General features: G+C 40.8%; 2 protein-coding genes across 2 annotated transcripts in view; one reads left to right on the top strand and one right to left on the bottom strand.

The window, feature by feature from the left end:
* Window positions 1-6,043: 6,043 nt before the first annotated feature.
* On the bottom strand, window positions 6,044-7,525 carry LOC146440119 (uncharacterized). Its single transcript, XM_085056492.1, has 2 exons — window positions 7,126-7,525; window positions 6,044-6,632 (listed from the first exon to the last, which is right to left on the bottom strand). Exons 1-2 carry the CDS (start codon window positions 7,503-7,505, stop codon window positions 6,614-6,616), a joined length of 399 nt encoding a protein of 132 aa, XP_084912618.1. The 5' UTR covers window positions 7,506-7,525; the 3' UTR covers window positions 6,044-6,613.
* The window catches only part of CD109 (CD109 molecule), a 75,683-nt gene continuing 63,834 nt past the window's right edge, over window positions 7,463-19,311 (top strand). The window contains exons 1-2 of the mRNA XM_085056490.1: window positions 7,463-7,732; window positions 8,063-8,223. Of these exons, the coding sequence (XP_084912616.1) occupies window positions 7,665-7,732; window positions 8,063-8,223 (229 nt within the window). The 5' untranslated portion in view covers window positions 7,463-7,664. The remainder of the gene's footprint in view (window positions 7,733-8,062; window positions 8,224-19,311) is intronic.

Here is a 19,311-nt window from a genome sequence, read left to right as displayed (position 1 = left end):
TTTTTATTTTTAGATTAAAAAAAAAGACAAACTAAACTTAAACCTCACAGTTTTAGCTTTTGACCAATTTCCAAGCAGAAAGTTTGGGTTTTATTTTTAGAATGAAAAAAAGTTGTCCTGCAAGGGTTCACATCCTACAACTTTTCATTTTAACAGCTGCTTCTAATCCCGTCTTCTTTTTTCGGTGTTGACCTTTTCTGGATGTGACAAGATGGAGCAAACCAGGACTGAAATAGTATAGTCCACACCACTGAGAAGTGCTTTTCTTTCCCTCTTGACAATTCTATTTAATTTCCTTGGGAGCAGAGCCTTGCTCTGTCCTTTCCGGGACACTTTGATCTCTAAAGGAGTTTGGTCCCTTGACTCAAGAGCAACCTCACAGATTTTTGCCAAGCTGCCTGGAGATCACCTAGACTCATCTCTATGTTATGGAATCGAGAATTTCGGCAAGCTGACCCTCTATTTAGCCTCATTTCTTGGTTTAGACTTTTGAAAAGGCATTCAGGTTTAATAGGAAGACATAAAAAGAAGCAGAAACCACAATTTTCCTTAGTAGTGCATTCAGGAAAAAAATCTCTGTTGACAATATGTGCCTCATCATCTAACTTTCTCTTGATTGACTTCAATTACCTGACCATTAGCTCTTTTTTCCACTTCCTACCATAGATCAGCACCTGGCATTTTCTTTCTATGAAAGAAGTGTCATGAAGGCTCCCCTCAGTCTTCTCTGACTGTTAAATTAAAATATGCATCTCTTTAGTATGTTGTTCTAGGACATTGTCTCCCCACCTTGATTTACTTTTGTGTAAAGTGTGGGAAATGAGTTTTGTCTACATTATTAATTGCTTGCAGGTGAGGCTGCTTTTGAAAGGAAGCTGCCTCTGCCTACAGGGATACACTGGTCTATAAAACAGACTGCTGTACTAACATTCCCTTTCTTATGGGTTCATGAATGTCATAAAAGTTATTACAGAAACACACATTCATTACAAAATCTGCCAGTTTTTATGCCCTTAATATAAAGTGAAGTTACAGTGTATGAATGCACATACTCCAGAGTGCTGTGATGTACTAGTCTATGACATTATGGAAACACTGGGTTTAGAAGTTCCTTTTTAAAAACCTGCAATTGAAATTTACAGTTTAATTATAGGCTATAGTTTAAGGTAATTAAATCCTCAGGGAATTCTTACTTTCTTTAAGATCAAATAGCTTTAATTCACACTAAATTATAGAATAAAAATAAAGTTTTTCATAGCTGTTTCAGCTGTATTTCCAACAAAGAGGGGTTGCACTGACCTTTTGAAAACCCTCAGAGCAAAGGGAATAAAGACACTAAGGTAAAATGGTTAATGAAGTCTGGTAAATGGAATTCCATCACATACAATTGTAAAAAAATACTGCCCTAGGAAAACAGATTTTTGAGGACAATCTGTCATCATTTATATAGGTTTTTAACTTCTCTCACAGAAAAAGCATGCTTGTACGTTTTCTAACATGCCCCAGCTGTGTGGTTGAACATTTTACAATCAGAGAATAATTCTAAAATAAAATAATGGCATTATATGAGCTTGCTTCCTAAATGTTCTGCATGTATGTATTGGATAGGATGCAGTATATCATTTGAAGTTAAGGGGCTAAATAGAGTGTGTAATTTAAAAAAGCCCCAGTTTTTTATCAAAGTTACAGAGATTTGAGTGAGATGGAGGATACAATTTTGAGTCCTGACTTCTCTAAAGGCAGTGATTCCAGTGCCACTGATTTCTGTAAAGCCAAGAGTGTACTTTGAGACTGTCTGTGATGGAAATCTGAAGCCACACATAAAAACCTATGACAGCTACCCCACTCACTTGCATTTTGGTGGACCTTCAGCTCATCAGTAACAAGAGCATAGGGTTATTTCACAGTAATTCATTACAGTTCTGTGAGGTTCATCAACTGCCGAGAGCTACTGAAAAGCAGAGGTCCTCATTTTCATTCCCTTATGGTCCTTCTGCACTGCTTAGTTAGTTCAAATGGCCAGGGAACATGTATTGTTTGTAGACTTGTTCCTCAGACTTTCACATTTCCCATAATATAATTTTGTCATTCCTTCTTTAATTCTGAATCTCATTTTTAGAAGTGAATCTCTCAAAACTTCATGAAGTGTTACCTATGAGGTCCTTCTACAAGGACCTTTCCTAAAAGACAATGCTTCATTTTGTTGGGTTTTTCAAAGCCCATATATAATATTACATATATTGCAAAAATATAGTATTTGCTGATTTGATCACATGTATTTTTATGAGCATGTTTAAAAAGTGTACAAGTATTTTAAAATTAAAATAGTATGAAAATATAAATATATCATTCCAAGATAACAAGATTTTCCTATGCTTTTTAACACAGAAGAAGCTTTTCTCTGATTCAGACATTGCTTGCTTGTTCTTATGCCAGTCTCTGAAGCAAAATCTGATATCTTTGAACAGAGCCTGATCTGAAGCTTGTCAAAATGAATGTCTCTCTTTAGGTTTAATTCACTGAATACTCAATAAGACTCTTAAGATAAAGTCATCTTACATGCTCTAGAGATAACAAGATATTTCAACTGCTTGTCTTGATTTCCTGTGTAGAAATGCAATAGAAATTGGTACATTAAGAATGGGATTCACATGATTCGTTTAGAAGGCCACTTTTGAATGTCTGTTCATTCAAATGTTGGTATTTCAATGAGTCATACAAATCCATTCAGAAAAATGCCTCCTTCACTCCACTGCTCATCCAGTGAATGTAAATAACCAGTTACAGAAAATTGCACAGTGCACATTTCATCAGGTGAATCCTACCTACTCTGGCTGCAGTAACAGTTCAAGCTGGAAGAGAATTTACAAATAACACTTTTCAGCAAGTGAAAAGTCTTCAGCTGCTGGTAAAAAAGAGATCTTACTTGTAGTGCAGAACAGATTTTCATAAAGCTCCACCCTGATAGCTTAGGGCAAGTTTCAGTGCATGGCACACCCATTGACAGGGCAGTGTAAAACGTTATGACACATTCCATCACCAGAAATGGCATCAGAGGCATTATTGCTGAGCACTTCTGGGAGAGCTTTATATCCTCTGCTCCTGTCAATACTTTCCAGAAAACGCAAATTCTTCAGGCTTACATCCAAGCAAGGAATGTGCCCTCCTACTACCACAAATGATCTTCCACCCACTTATTTTTAGTATTTACTTTAATTCTTGTCCACTCATTTGAGTGATAAAACAGACTATTACTTCCTTCCTAGTTCTATGACCTTCTGAATCACAGTTTCTGCTAGGACCTCATCCAAAGCCTACTGAGATTGATTAGAAGATTTATCCACCCCCTAAATGAGCTCTGCTGCAGGCCTTGAGTTCAGTGATGCATAAGGCAAGTTGCTAAGCTTTTGAAGAGAGAATAGTGTGCTGGAAGAGCCTATAGTGATCTCCTGATTCAAATTTCCACATAACGTAGCTCTTCAGATTTCCCTGAATTTGCCTCATTTCATGGAAACACACATTGTTTGCACCACAATCTGGAATGCCTGCTGAATCCAGCTGAATATAAGACCATCCAAGTTCACTGTCTAATGCTAAAAGCAGACACAGAGCATTGACCACTCAAGTCCTTGCGGCTGTAATTTTTTAATATTCTAAGTACTGTATTGTATAAGTAGCAATATTTTAAGTACTGTAGTGCTTAGGTTTTTACATTTACCACAGCAGTAGTTTTCTACATATGATATTAGTGAAAAGCAGACTTACTGTGCATATATTGGTGGCCAATCTTCATACAATTACTAGAGCTTGCTAGGTGCTGTGGTCCTTCTAATTGACCAAGGCAGAAGTTGCTTTCTGGACTCATTAAGAAACCATTCTGGTTTTCTGTTTTTACTTAAACACATTTTTATTTAGCATTTACTTAGGCTGCAACTCAGAGGTGTCATTTCAGCTGGTACTGGTACATATATTCAAACCAGACTTAAACTAAGTTATATAGAAACAGGTAACAGTAACAGTTGTTAGCACAGCCAGTGCTGTAGATGACTTTTGCAGCCTTTACTGTCTCTGTCAGACACCATGAAGGATTAGTGAAATAAGGTTCCTAGGTAGCAGTGAGGGTGGTAAAAGTGGAATTTTCATAATGATGACATATCATGGGTACAAAACTTGAGTCTGGTAATGCTTGTTTAACTCTCAAAATGTTATTGAACAGAGAGTTATGAAAATTGAACAGAGAAGGAACTATCTTCTTTGGTTGTCATGATAAACACAAGAGCAACCTGTTTTACCTCCCAAATTGTGTGTCCACTGTATCCACTTTACCAGATTGGAACAGTTGAAGATTGTGAAATCCTTTCATGCTAGGTTATACTCCTTCAAATTTATTCCTAATATGCAGAAGTTGGGTCCAAACCAAATTTCCCTCGCCTGGTCTTTGTGTACTAATTAGTCTTTCAGGTGTTTGTCTGAAACAGGCATTTAAAACAAACTTAGGCCTGAGACACTGACAAATTGTTGTTTCTGTGGCCTTGAAAATGATGTGTAGGCCAGCTAAGGTCTTTTGTTTAGTTAAAACACAGATTTCCTAGCAGTTAATTAGTACTAATGCAATCTGTTTCTTCTACTTGTTCTGGATGGATAGGTATTTTTTAGCTGAGACTGTTGTGTGTTCTATAACAGAAGCCAATGGGTAAGCAAAAGCTTTTTGTAACTTAGTGCCCCTAAGTTTAAATTTGACCAGTTTAGCACAAACTAAAGCACTGCTTGTTTTTGTTTGAGTTACCAGTCTGACTTAAATCAAACAGTGACACGTAACTGTATAACAAAACCCTAGAGTAGACAACTGTCAGTGGAAATGGGCAGATTGACAGAGTGCTGGGGAAATGTAACAGTCCTACAGCTGGTAGGATTGTGTGATCAATTATGCTTACCTGAAACACAAGTCAAGTCCAACAGAAAAAATAGCTTAGCACTTAGTGAGCCTGAATGGGATACCAGTTTTGCTCAATTCTAACTGTGCTAATTTTCCAATTACTCATGACCTATTTTTATTCTTCGTGTGCAGAGAAATGTGCAGAGTAGGCTTGAGATACATGGTATAGTTATAAGCAATATATAGGGCTGAAAGTTTTCTTCATTTACTTCTTACCACAGTATCTTATCTACGTACTGATACCCACTTCTGGGGCTGTGGGACTGTGCTGCAAATGGGGCCACTGAAATAAGCTGCATTAATTGTAAACCTCTCTCCAGAAAGAATTGTATAGCACAGTCTGCAGAATAGGGTTGGGAGGGTTGTGAATTGCAGAGTTGGGAGGTGCTGAATGAGGAATGGGAGAAGGAGCCATCCTACAGTTAAACTGCTCCCTTTTCAGCTACAATGTTTGGGCACCAAAGAAGGACCACATTTGATAAAAAAATGTAGGATTTGAAGTGGTGTTTCAGGGAAACCAGAACCTATATTACAATGAAAATTAGCAGCTGCAGAGCACTTGCGAAAATTAAGACCTTATTTAGATGCTGGTAAGACATGACTCTTTAAATTTTGCCTGAATGGGCTAATATGTATTTAAGTTTTCTGCTAACTGGGAACTTACTGAATCCTTACATAACCCATTTGATTTCTAAATGGTATGTTTAACCCTGAAAGTCCTCTACATGTACCTACACTGTAGTATGTCCTATTTGGAATTGAAATGATGAAAATATTTTTGAGTGCATGGATACATGTGTAGGAAGAGGAGTTTGTATGTTTTTACAGAATGGCATTTAACAATGTCTGTTCCCCCATTTCTTATCTGTTCTAAATCTATTCTGGACACAAGGAATCCTGATATTTATAGCCCATTTATTCTCTTACTTTCTGCAGTGAGTCCTTTATTGGCATTTTTATAGAACAGATCAAATACATATACCAAAATATCTTAAGATAACAAGCCCCCAGGAGAAAAAAGGGAAGATAGAAGTACATAATACTGTTGCACAACTGAGCAAAATCTGTGACATTAGCAAGCATTTTCACTAATGAACTTTTGGGCTACATTCATGCTAATGAATTAAACAGCGCCAGCAAATGTTCTTGGGACTGGAAGCTGATTGTCTCTACCCTGAAGCTGACCTTGGCATGGTTTTGCCCTGGCCATGGTGTTCTCTTGAACTATTTGTGGTGCAACTGGGGGGTTAGCATGGACCATACCTAATAGAAAGTTTGGATGTGACCACCTTGTTTTAGAGACTGAGAGAGAGCTGATTAGTATTGATAGGTATGGTGGAGTGCCAGGGAATGGAGAGGTATACTATTTGTAGCTTTGCTGTCTGAGGCTGGGGTCCTTGGGAGGCAGTGCTACTTGTAAGCTTTTTCCCAATCTCTAAGAAAAGGAGTGGCAATGACTGTTTATCTTCCTTGGCTGTTTCTCACATGTAGCAAGGGCTTACTAAAACCAAAAGCAAGCATCTCCCAAACTTTGCTTTATCATACACCTTTTGCAGGTGAGGAGGTGCCAAGACTGACTTTGCAAGCATCGGTTGGTTGCTGTACTATCACCACTTTCTTAGTCTACAGAGGTGGCACCTCTCTTCCGTCACCACAAAAACTAGTGACCAAAAAGAATCAACAGAGGTGTGGAGGCCTGGAAAAGCAAATTAAAAAGATGTGAAAAGACTGCATGACTGCCTGGGATATAATTAGAGCACAGTGTTTATGTCCATTCTTGTATCCATTCATGTTCATATCTGATTTTCATAAGAGCATAGCATGACGCTTCTGTTCAGGACTCTGACTGATTGCATTTTGCTCTGTAACACAATGCCGAAGATGCCAGTCCAGGACTTTTGAAGAGGCACACCTCAAGAATTGGGTGCAGTTTCTGACTGTATTAGACTTGTGTTGGGATGTAAGAATTTGGACAAAATAAACATTAGATGTGTCTATTCTACACAGTTACAATGAACATGCTAAAGGAAGAGAATCTTACTGAAACTGCTTTAGTGCACTTTTTGGACACCGAAGGTGAGTTAAGATGCATAAGTAGGTATGACCTTATTTACAAATTTTGGGCACAGAGGACAGTCCAGTCAGAGCTACATTATCAATCGGTTCCCGTTTAAGTAGCTACGAGGCACCTTGAATTTCTGCCAGCATCCTTCTCCCTGTTCAGACACAAAACCGTTCCCGACTCTCCTTGAGCCCGAGCCCCAGGCCAGCGCGCTTCTGCGGGCTCTCCAAGTCTCTCCAAGTCGATAACCGGGCAGCTCCCCGCAACAGGCTGCCACTCTGCTGGGAGCTGCAGGCAGAAAACATTGCTCCCGGTGTTGCTTTTGTAGGGTGCTGCGTTCTGAGAATCCCACCCGTTTCGCAGCTGCACGAGCGCCAGGATGGGGGGAGCAAGGGCCGAGGGGATGTGAGACGCACCCGCGGGTATCTCTGTACAGACAGATGTGTGTTGCCGCCGGCCCCCCCCGCTCCCCGCGGGCCGGCTCCGGGAACGCCCCGCGGTGCTCATGCGGCTGCCGCCGGCGGAGCGTGCCTGGCGCTGGGGCAGCAGCGGCCTCTCCCTTCCCTCCCCCGCCCGCCGAGGCGCCTCCCGCCCGGCCACAGCCCCAGCCCCGGCCCCGGCCCTGCGCACAGCGGCGGACACACCGGGCAGAGCGCACGGAGAGCCATGGCGCGGTCCCGCGGCGATGTCCACTTCTTCCTCCTCCTTCTCCTCTGCAGCTCCGCGGCGGCCGGGTACGTGGGGCGGGGGCTGGCGGGGGCGCGGGGCGCCTCACCTTCCCTCCCGGCCGGCGCGGGGGCTGCGCGGGCAGCGCAGAGCTTCCCGGGGCTCCCCGGTGCCCGCCTGGCAGCTGGTCCCGGGAGCGGGCAGAGCAGCGGTGCCCGCGCCCCGTCCTGCGCACCCGGCAGCGCCCGGGGGGTGAGCATCACCTCCAGCCTCCGCAGCGGAGAGCAACAGAAGAGTTTGGCAACATGTGTTGTGTGTCTTTATGTGGACGCGGTTACTTTGTTGAGAGTGTGTTTCACTACCTGCCCTTTCTCTCTCTCCTCGTTTGGACTTTCCAGACCTACGTTCCTTGTGGCAGCTCCCTGGAATATCAGGCCTGGAGCAAACCTGACTGTTGGGGTAGTTCTGCTGCCGGACAGCCCGGCACAGGTCGCCGTAAAGGGAGAAGTGATCAGAGATAACGAGACCATCTTGAGCAGGGAAATGGTCTTTGAGAAAGGTAAGAAAAAGAATGGACTTAGTTTGGAAGTATTTCAGTTTGCCTTCTCACAAATATTTTGTTCCTCCCAAAATATCACAGCTTCTAAATGGTACTAAAATAGGAACTTTATTTTACCAAGTAGGAGTCGCTATGGGAAAATAGTCTTGTTCCCTGCTGGCTCTGTTTGGAGTTGGGCAACTGAGCTGGGTATGAGTCATTGCATGGGTGTGCTAACTCTTTGTTAATTCTGAAAATAATCAAATAGTAGCAAAGTGTGATGGGTGTGGGATTTCTGAGGAACTAGGAAGTACTCTGGTCAATGTAGCGGGGCCGCTGAAGAAGTGGAGGAAGAGTTGCTTAACAAGTGGTAACTTGTTAAGGTGTGAAGTGGAAGCATGTGGCAGAATGGAAGGGGTGGAACAAAAAAGGTAATACAGCAGCTGGAGGTGCTTCTTCATGGCCTAAGATGATCATGTCAGACTTCGTTACTTGAAAGCTCTGTGCATTTGAAGAAACGGGAATTTTTAAGGATCATGAACTGAATCGTGGAGAGGTTGGGGATTGAAGTAAACCTGAGAAGGGACTGATTTAATCTGTGCCACCAGGCAGGGGTAGTGGATGCGGTGGGAGTTCTGAAGAGCTGAGATATCCTGGCCAATGTTCCTTTTCAGAAAGGTCAGCTGGCAACAGAAGCATAGAGATGTCCTGCTGGACATTTGTCCTCATGAGAAAGAAAATATTTTCTATGGATAGTCCAGCTTTCACACTGCTCTTAGGATGAGGCAATATAAATGACATCTAAACTCTAGCATTTTATTTGTTAAAAGTGGAGAGTCTGAGGGCAGCATGAGGTACTGAAAAATCTACCCTGCTATAATGCTCTTTCTCAACTGCTTGTGTAATTCTTATATTAATGTCTTATAGTCAATATAAATGCCTTAGCTGGAAGCATCACACCTTCATTTCAAAGTCTTCACAACCTGTAGAGAAGACTGAGGCTTTGAGAGTGATGGAGTGCATTTGACCAGATCAAAAAATTTTGGTATAGAACCAAAACAAGTGTAAACCAGCTACCTTTGTTTTCTTTTGAAAACAAAAGTTTTAAAAAGAAAATAACTTGTCTTCTCCTTTTCTTCCTCTAGCTATACTGGCTTTTACTTCCTGCTTCTGTTCTGCTGTAACATAGAGTTCAGTGAGCCTTGCATGAGTTTCAACCTGTCTGTTTTTGTCCTTCTCAACATTAAAAACCAGACAAGCAACTGGTAATTCCAAGCTTATGAAAATATGTGGCTGTCTCTATCTTCTGAGCATACAGAATAATGCTTGACACTGGGAGCTGCTGAAGTCAGAGTGAATGGTGGGTTATGAGGAACAGGTATGACACTGTGTCAGACTGAATACAGTGAGGAAAAAGGACAAATGCTGTAGTACGTTACTAACTTCTAATATTTTCCCATCTTTAAAATATATCTTTAAATTTTCTATGCTTTTTTACTTGATGAGTGCAACAGGAAAAAAAAGATGCTGAGCATACCATGTATTTGCTCTTGCAAAATTATTGACATTTAGCATGTGGCCATCACTTTTTTCTAGTCAGGTTATATAATCTGTTAGTAATTTTTTTTCTGTGAACAAGTATGTAACCAAAACTGTTATGGGCCAGGAGCAAGGGAACTGCCCTGTAAAAGAGGATGTAGTCATGAAGATGTGTATCCAAAGGTGCTATAGATGTGGATCAGTTCTGAGTCAGAGAGAAGCAGAAGCGGTTTGTCAGAATAGGAACATAAATCTTTAAATTTTTCATTGAAGAACAAAACAAGGTAAAATATGAAGTGGTATTGTTATAACTGAGTTTGATCTGTGACTCAAGGAGGGTTAAGGTTTTATCAGGCCAGCTGTTGCTGTTGAAGGAAAAAACCCAAGCATATCTCCAGGTACACAAAATCTTCTTTAAAGTACATAATTGCTGCATATATTAGTGGCCAGAAGATGTTGCTTTATCTGTCACTGAATACCTACTTTGGTTAGGGTGCACATTCAGTGGCACTGTTGCCTAAGCTGGCTCAGTTTTGCTCTGTAGTTTTCCTTGCATGGTGACAGCAAAAGCAGGGGATTAACTGCTCTGAGAAACTGATCTGACTGAAAAATAAAAGTTTTATTTTGTTTGAATGCTTTTTTAGGTAGACAGGTCCCCTGGTTCAATGTGCAAACATTTGTGCTGATGTCACTGAGGTGGAAGTTGGATGCTAGAGACATAGGACAGGCTGAGGACACAGTTTTTATCAAGGATGTTTAATCTGGCAGGCCAAGTTCATTCAAGTACCTAAGTGTAAGAGATATTACATACCTGTCTGGCAAATGCTTCTGCAGTTGCCTAAAATAAACAATTCGGCCTGGTTCTCTAGCAGCGGCTCAATATGATGTGTATACTGGTCTAAGTTTCTGAGTTAGCTCCATGAGAGGACTTTGTTGAATTAGAGATGTGTTTTTTTTTCTTTTTATAATTCTTGCTTTGTATAAGAAATAGAGTGTTTGCCCTCTGATGGTTAATAAGACATTTACTGTTCTAATATTACTGGAAGTGGAATTTTGATACGTTAGTGACACTTAGGAAATTGTCCATTAGAGAAGTGCTTTAGCAGTGGAGGTTGGTTCACACCATTATTGTGCTTTTCCTACAACAAATAGAAAATATATGTATTTATTAGTAAGTGGCTAATGGGTATTTAGAGTGAAGGAGAAAGTGTACATGCATATGCATTTAAAGATACTTGGAGCTTGGCTCAATATTCCAGAATCCAAATATACTGTATAGGAAGGGAGATTGTTTAGAACCAATATTTTGGCACAGAAATTAAATTAATTGCATTTAATATACTGAAAACCAACCGAGTGTTTGCAAGTGGGTGATTGCTGCTACAGGTAAACTTTGTGTGAGCAAGCACAAACCCCCCAAAAAAAAGAGTGCATCGCCAGGAGAAAATAGGTTTCCATTGCCTAGAGCAGACTGCAAGAAAACACAAAGCACTAACTAAAGCTGTTTCTGAGCACTGTACCACACTTTCTGTGGAGATGCAGTATCAGAAAGATCTTCACCCTGATTGAAAAAGACTGCAGAAGGTAACAATGGCATGTGTGCAATTGGAGCTGTTGGGCTTTCTGTGTCAACAGTAGCTGAGAAAGAAATGATGGGAATAACAGACAGACAAATAAAATTCCCTGCACAAATAGCTTGATCTTTAGTGATGGCAGAGAAGGATGACTCTTGCCAGGCATATTTATCCAGTCATTGATAATAAAGACGTAGTATGAACTGGCAGGTGGTGTTTTCTTAAGGGTTTGCTACCCAGACATTGCCGTGTGTGTTAGTATATGAGAAAACTTATACCTTAATTGTGAGAGGTTCTGAAAAATGTTTTGTGTGTTGGTACTAGAATGGTTTGGAAAGAGTAAGCAGCATGTAAGTTGGAAAAAAATTGGTTTTAAGAAAAGTTTTTATGTGTAATGAGGTGTCATCATTTGCTGAACAGTGTGAATGTTTTTAATCCTAAAGAATAAGATTAATTAGTTAGAGCTTTTGCTATTTAAGGTACAACGTAATGTATTTCAGGCATGGTGAGTGAAAACTGTGTGAACTTACTGAAGAATTTGGTTTACAGTAACATGCATAGTTTGTAAATTACTTGTACATGTTAATTAATTTATGCTGCTTTTCTGTATTTCTAGAGAGGAGTACACTTACTTGTTAACAGAGTTTACTGAGCTAGAGTATGGTAAATACTGAGCTAGAATTTATGAAGCATGATAGTTTGTGAGAATGTTTGTCAAGCTCAGACATGTAGTGATCCTCCATATAGACAATGGAAAATCTCCTTTTACCAGAAGGCATGTTTTACATACTTAATAATATGGTTCTGACCATGTTAGTGTGAGAAACAGTGAAAAACACTCGGAATAGTAAGTTGTAAAGTAACACCTAAATGGGAATGAATGGCCTAAAACTGCCAGTCTCTGTTATTAACCTTGAGTTGTCTCTGTACCTTTTGTCAGGATAAAATGACTGGCTGCCATGTTCTTTGCCAATATCCAGCCAAGGAAGGTGTGGCAGATGGAATGCTACAGGCTGTTTCACAGTACCTTCAGAAGGGTGGGATAAAATAGAAATGCAGACAGTGGAGCAACTCATACAGATGAGGGAATATTCCATGTCCAGGTGTGTGGTTTCCTGTTGCTACTGTGAACTGGATGGGCTTTGCAGCTTTTAGGACAGGGAGAAGAGAGAAGAACAAGCTGAAGTCTGTGAATTAGGGAAAAAAAAGTGATGACAAAAACCATTCCTACCTACAGGAATTGGTAGGAAACATGCTGTCAGAAACAAGAGGGGAAGCAAAAGCTGAAAACTCCTGAGGGATTCATACTAAGAGGATAAGTACACATTACTCTAAGAGACCAGAAAGGTAAGACATGAAGTAACTAAACACGATCTAAACTGGCCAGAAAAACAACACAAAAATGGAAAACCATATACAGAAATGGTAAATGAGATCAGATTACAAAGGTTGAACTTAAAGAGGTAGTATGGGTCACAGCAAAACTGGTAAGGCCAAACATTAAGGGGGAAAGAATGTGAAGGATAGTAAGGCAGAGTTTTTAAATACCATACTGGTAGAAGAAAGCTAGCAAAAGGTAATGGCTTACTGCTCTGATAAGAAGGGCTTGGTTAATGATGCTGAGAGGCAGTAAGTGTTCAATCTACACTAAGAAGATCAACTAACTGTCATGAAACAGGCTTAAGAAAAAGACTACAAAAGGGGAGGAACAGCTTAAAAAGTACTTTGGTACAGTAAGTGTTTAGGCCTGATAAAATTGCCTGTAGAATATTTGGAGAATTGACTGAAATAATTTTAAATCTGCTAGTGAAGTTTTGAAAACATGAGTGAACAGAAAGGTTCTGAAATATTGAAAACTTGCAAACAAAAGGTATTGCACCATGGGCTGGCAAGGGCTGTAGGTGGAGAAGAAGCAGGATTTTGTTATATTTTGATCTTACTAAGGCTTTTGATAGTCTGGCATGGCACTCTGACAAGCTAGTTGGGGAAGCAGGGACAGCATGAAATTCTTATTTAATATGTTTGTGACTGGATGGAAAATAATGTTTATCAAGTAGGTCTAAGTGGTTCACTCTCAACCTAGAAATGAGTTGCCCTGAAACTGGGTTGTTCAGTATGGCTGACATGAAAGAAAAAGGGAAAATGTTTATGAGATTAGTGAAGCGGTAGTAAGGACTCTGGGAGAAAGGATTAGTTTTTGAACACATTTTGGCAATACCAGAAATGATTAGGGGGAAAACTGGAGTGTGACTTACTAGAACTAGTGCATAGTTCTGCTTTTGTTGATGAATAAAAGAACATGGCTTTATTGGATGTGGAACAAGGTGATGCAGTCCTGCAGAAAAGGGTGTGTGTGTACAGGGGAGGTGATGGCTTAAAGGTAACAGAAGGTTAAAGCTTGTAAGTAATACTGTGGTGCTCAAAAAAGAAGGTGAACATTGTACTCAAAGGTGTTCACAGAGGTATTTTCTGTAAGCTGTGAGAAAGTATTCTAGTAATCTTCACAGACTAATTAGGCATCCTGGGGAATGCTGTGCCTGATTTTTGGCACTCATCATGGAGCCAGTGAACCAACTGGAGAATTGCCAGGGAGAGCAGAGGGAAAGATTGGAGATCTCTCAGAAGACAAGTTCAAACCTGTAGAAGAAGATGGGCCTTCACATGAGATAAAAATAAATTGTGGAACTCTATGTCCCAGTTGTTGTGGATGGAAAATGTGATTGCACCATTTATAAGATAAAAGTCCATGAAGGATTGGCCCAGTATAAAGGCACTCAGATTGCACAGGCTGGGAAGAGTACCCACGGAGGAGTCACTGTGTACTTGTTAGTTAATTACGCTGTTCAGATGTCTGTACTTGACTGTTGCTGGAAAAGAGACATAAGGCCAAACAGACATTGGTTTTACCCTGGGAGTCTCTTCTACATTCTGGAAAGCATCTGAGGAGAGATGGGAGGAACTGGGGTGAGGTATCATGAGATGTATGTGATGCACCTGTTATGTACTATTAGGTAGATTAAAAGTAGCTTTAAAGAGAAAAGGGCAGGAGCTAACAGTAGATGGGCCTAAGGTGATGTCCTTAGTGGTGTCTAGTTTAGAAGGAGATCCAAGAAGAAGTATTGGGTTATAGAAGTACCTGTGGAGGCATCAAGCAGTTGGGAAATTCATGAGTTTCCAGTCATGCAGAGGAGATTTCTGTTTTCATGAGACTCTTATGACTATCATCACTGGCAGTGTTTCTGGTTTCCATGCTGTGCTGTCCATGACTACCTGTTTGTGAAGGCAGAGTTGAGATCCTGTCAGCAGAGACTGAATAGCAAGTGTCAAGAGAGCAGAGACTGAATAGCAGATGTCAAGAGATGATGCTGGTTCACCTAGATTTACTGCAGTCCAAGTATGTGTGTAGAAAACAAGGTTAGAGTCATAGACCACTTCTTCAGCTTCCTGGAGGTGTAGCTGTGAGGTCCAGGTGGTTATTTTGTATGGTTAGGAATTTATATTGCCTTTATTTACTGATGAAGTCACTGGTAATATTTTTATATATTTTTATATATTTTTATATATTTATGTTGCCTCAGGACAGTTATGTGACTTTGTCATCACAAGCTTTGAATGTGTTCCAGAAAATGGAAGAAAACCAATATGAAAACAAACCTTCTTCTTTTACTCCCTCTAAGCAGAAATTTTACTATTTAGCATTGAATGCGTTTTTTGCAGTGAATGAGTCTGAGAGGTGACTTGACTTTGAAATTTTGCTCCAGTTACAGCAACTGATGTGAGGAGGGTACCAAATACTGCCAAATGTCTGGCATGTACAGACTTAGCCATATTTTGTACTAATGTGATTTTCCTGTGTTGTTTTAAGTTGGAATAAAAACTGAAGCTGCTGTAAATTGCCTTAATAGTGGCTTTGTCTGCCTTTATTTCATGGACATCAGAATAGATAGTAATGGTGGCCAGTAGTGCCTTGAAAGCAGGATGTGCAGATGCCTGTGAGTTAATGTGTTTGTGTATAGTCACCAAGGGGATGAAATGTATTTCACATTTAGTTGTGTAAAAGGCTTAGGTCTGAGGTTATTCTGAATTGTCTATATAGTTTCACAGACTGGATCTGATGTCAAGAAGGTTGCCTCTGTGGTATTCAAATATTGCCTTCCTGACAGCTGTAAATTTATAATTCATGGCAATATATTTGTTTTGGTATGGTAGACAGTGGTAATGTCATACACATGACAAAAAGATGGCTCTTAGGCTTGTCTCAGGAAAGAGTTGATAAGAGGCTGTACTTGAGTTTAAGCAATGGTAGTGCCTGGGTAGCTCTCAGAAGGTCTCTGATTAAAAAGACTGTTTAGCTTTGGAAATATGAAGCTGTTCTGTTTTTCTACGCAGCATGCAGTGCCTTAGATAAACCAGAGAGTGTTCTCTAAATATTGTGTTCTTGCTACTGGCTGGTCTCTGACTACGCAGCTGAAAGTGGTAATAATAGTATAATCCATGGAGTTGGTTGGTTGACTTTAGAAGATTGAGTGAAGATTTAAATGTCTGAATTATGCTTTAAGTGTAAAAAGGTGCAGTCAGCAGGAAACGTGCTACTTGCTTGGGGAAAGGATCATGGATGTGGCAGGGCAAGGGAAGAGGTGCCCATCCATCAGCACTATCTGTTGGTCTGAGAGGATGGAAGATGGGGGCTTTCCTCAAGGGTCTGTGTTACAATGCTGACAGAAGAAGAATGGCTGAACTAGTAAGAAGGAGGGGGGTACCACTAATCCTTTGCTGTGTAAGGTAGAAAGACACAGGGAATGCTCTGGTCAGGGGGCAGAGAAGAGGAAGGACAGTGCCTCTTCATTCCTTCTGGTAAATCTGCCTCTGTTCTGTACTGGTCATGAGTGTTTCTGAATGTGTATTCTGTGGTTGGGTTTCTCACACTCTTTGAATCATGGAGATTAGGGAAGAACTTTTATATTTAGGTGGAAGAGGGTTTTTTCCTAGTTGTCAGGAAAATATCCCTACACTTCCCATTGCATACTGAAGCTAGAACTTGCTAGCGACTGTAGAGTTTGGTACAACGTAGCTTTAATCGAAAAATGACTGAAAAAGATAAGGGGTGGGGGGGGAGGGGAGGAAATACGGAGGAGGGTAAGAAGAGACTGTGGAGGGAAGAGTACGTAGTGTCAGCAGACCAGGTTTAGGAGGCTTTCTGGAGCATGTAGTACCCCTTTGCTACAGGCCTGTTGGCCTTATTTGGCTTTGGATGTCAGCCCGAACGCTGATGTCCCCTGGCAATCCCTGCTGCGTGTGTTTGAGTATTGCCCCTCCTTCTGTCATCCGGGCCAAATTGAGCCATAACAGCAGTGGCTCACGGTCTGTGTTTTGGGCTGTTTGTGTGACTAACCATTGCTAATTTGGGTGATAGCTTCAGCATGATAGATGAGGAGTATAACATATTTAAAGCAAACTATGAACTCCACAGTTCTGGAGGTCTTCTTTGAAGAATAAGTGTTTTTCACTCTCTGGGCAGCTTAGGCCTTGATATTTATGGTTGTTTTTTCTTTTTTTTCTTTTTTACACAAAAATAGTATATATTTTGTACAGGAATAAAAATCTGGAAGGACATTGAAGAACACTATTTTTTATTTATATGATATGAGTTTCTGAAATAGATTCAGCAGTAGAAAAACAACTCCATTTGCCACTGCAAAGAAAATGTTTTTCTGTAAACATTCCCTAAGCATATATATGTGAACACAGCAGCCAGAGCAAAGATGTGGCATTATTTCAATAAATCAATCTGGGGTGATTCCAGTTATATTTTTGCTGTTCTCACCCATTACGGAGAAGGATTGAGGACATAGGTAGAAAAGTTTAAGTGAAAAAATCTGTTTGTAGCAATACCTGTCACATGAGCTAGAATATAGTAGCTATATAAAAGTCCTGACTTTATGTAAATTACAGACTGAAGTGCTACTTTACTGATATATATCGGCACAAGCTCTAGTTCACTGTGCAAGCCACACAGTCATTTTTCTAGAACCTCTGCCCTTTCTTAGGGGTGGAAGCTGAAACATTAATGACTAGTCTTAGTGGTGTCATCTCAAGAAGGGGTAGCATAAGTTTCTGGGTTTGGGTCAAGCCCATGCAATGTGGAGAGTTTAAGATGCCATTCTTTGTGCAGTTCTTCGTAAGTCTAGAAAAACCCATGCATGTTGTGTTTACGTAGAATTTTTTCTGTTTGCTGTATTGACCATAATACGATTAGACTGACATCAAAGGGCGGGGTGGAAAAATACTTTAAAAAGATGACGACTTCCTCCTGCCATCTATACCAGTGACATGTCACTCCCACACTGTCTTTGATTCCTCTTCTACTGGACAATCCTAAATGCCAAGGATTCTGAGGAAAGGGAGGTAGGACAGTGTGGCATTTGTTCCCATGAGTTTTCTCAATGCAGTATTTATTGAATGAATACAGTACCAGCCTCAAGAATTCCGTGAAAGAAATGGTTTTGCAAATGATGAGGAAGGAGATTTTTTCTTGAAGGCTCATGTGAGTTCTGTTGGTATTTATGGTTGTTTTTTAACTTTCTTCAAGATTAGTCTGGAACAGTCTACTGAATTTTTCCTGTCCCCCTCTACAACCAAGTCATGGTTCCCAGCTGGAAGTTTTCCCTAACTAATCTCTTGTGGTAGCAGGGGCCCCGTGCTCTTGCCTGGTGGTTCTCTGCTATGTCCCATTGCAGTTGTGCTAGTGACTCTGCTGCTGTGGAGAGCAGATGGAATGAGTCAGGAGAAGTATTTTGTGGTTTGTGGTGCTTGGTGTAGGTAGCTTAGCTGTTCTGGGCTCCTTTCTAAAGCTACTTCTGCTTGGAGTTAGTTACCTGTAGTCATTGGCAGCTGTATTTCATAACTGAAGGGATTCTTTGCAGGGATCTGTTGAAGAAGATAGAAAACTATTGCTATTTCTGACAATAATAGGCTCCAGACTTGACTGATGTGATGTGGAAGTGTTACACACTTCATGTGGGTATAAGTCAGCTGCACGATAGCATGGCTTGCAGCAGGGCAGTGCTATGTGATAGCTGTTGGACCATGGTTAATTCCTTACAAACCTGAAATTGCTGTATGATTAAATATAACTTTAATTCATCAAGTGAACAAAAAAACTGGTGAATTTCCACAATTCAGCATTGGCATAAAGGAAACATTTTGCCTACAGCTTTTGCTTGAACACGTCCAAAGTCATCCCTAGGCATAGTTGAGCAGAGCTCCAGGGAATTGACTGCAGCTTGACAGTCTCTGAGAATATGGCAAAATCTTGCATGACAGTGGAATGCATTCCACTGCAATGCTAAATAATTTCAGATCTGCTCAGGCTGCTCAATACCTAGCAAAATAATTATGTAGTGACATAAATTGGAAGATTACCTCATGCCCTGGAGCCTCTTTTACGATTTTCCCTGGCTGGGAATTAAACAGCGCTCTGGGCTTTATCGCAGCAGCCAGGGAGGCTGTGGCTCCCTACCACTGCCTCAGAAGGTAAATCCTTTCTGAGTTGCACAAATGCAACTGTGATATAAATCTGCCTCCTCCCCAACTCTTTCCCCATCCGCATCACATTTGTATCTAGCTCAGACTTTATGTTAGATCTCCCAGGCTTGGGAACAGGAAAGAAACCCTGCCATAAGATTTCTGCTTTTTTGCATGCCAGTTGTTCTCAAAACAGGTGGAGGCAAGTAGGCACTGCCCTGGTGAGGAAGCTTTGAAGTACCTGCCCTGTTAAGGTTGCTTTGCAAGCTGGTAGATGCTGCATAGGATGATGTGCAGAAGTTCCTTTTGTCACTCTGCCCTTGCAGTGTGTGGGTACCAGTGTGTTTGTACTGGCAGGGGTAAAGATGGAAATAGAAATGCCATGGTGTGGGCTATGTTACAAATATCAGATTTGTGCTTGGGTGCCTCCCTGAATACTGAAGTCACTGCTGTAGCCATTGCTATAACTAGC

Source organism: Lichenostomus cassidix, chromosome 3, assembly GCF_008360975.1.
Source record: "Lichenostomus cassidix isolate B80296 chromosome 3, HeHo_3.0, whole genome shotgun sequence".
Lineage (NCBI taxonomy): Eukaryota > Metazoa > Chordata > Aves > Passeriformes > Meliphagidae > Lichenostomus > Lichenostomus cassidix.
Note: the sequence above shows the minus strand (reverse complement) of the source record. Positions and strands in the feature narration are given on the sequence as shown.

What these genes read in the sequence shown, in the direction of transcription:
- LOC146440119 (XM_085056492.1), bottom strand. Translation starts at nt 7,505, where the DNA reads ATGAGCACCGCGGGGCGTTCCCGGAGCCGGCCCGCGGGGAGCGGGGGG.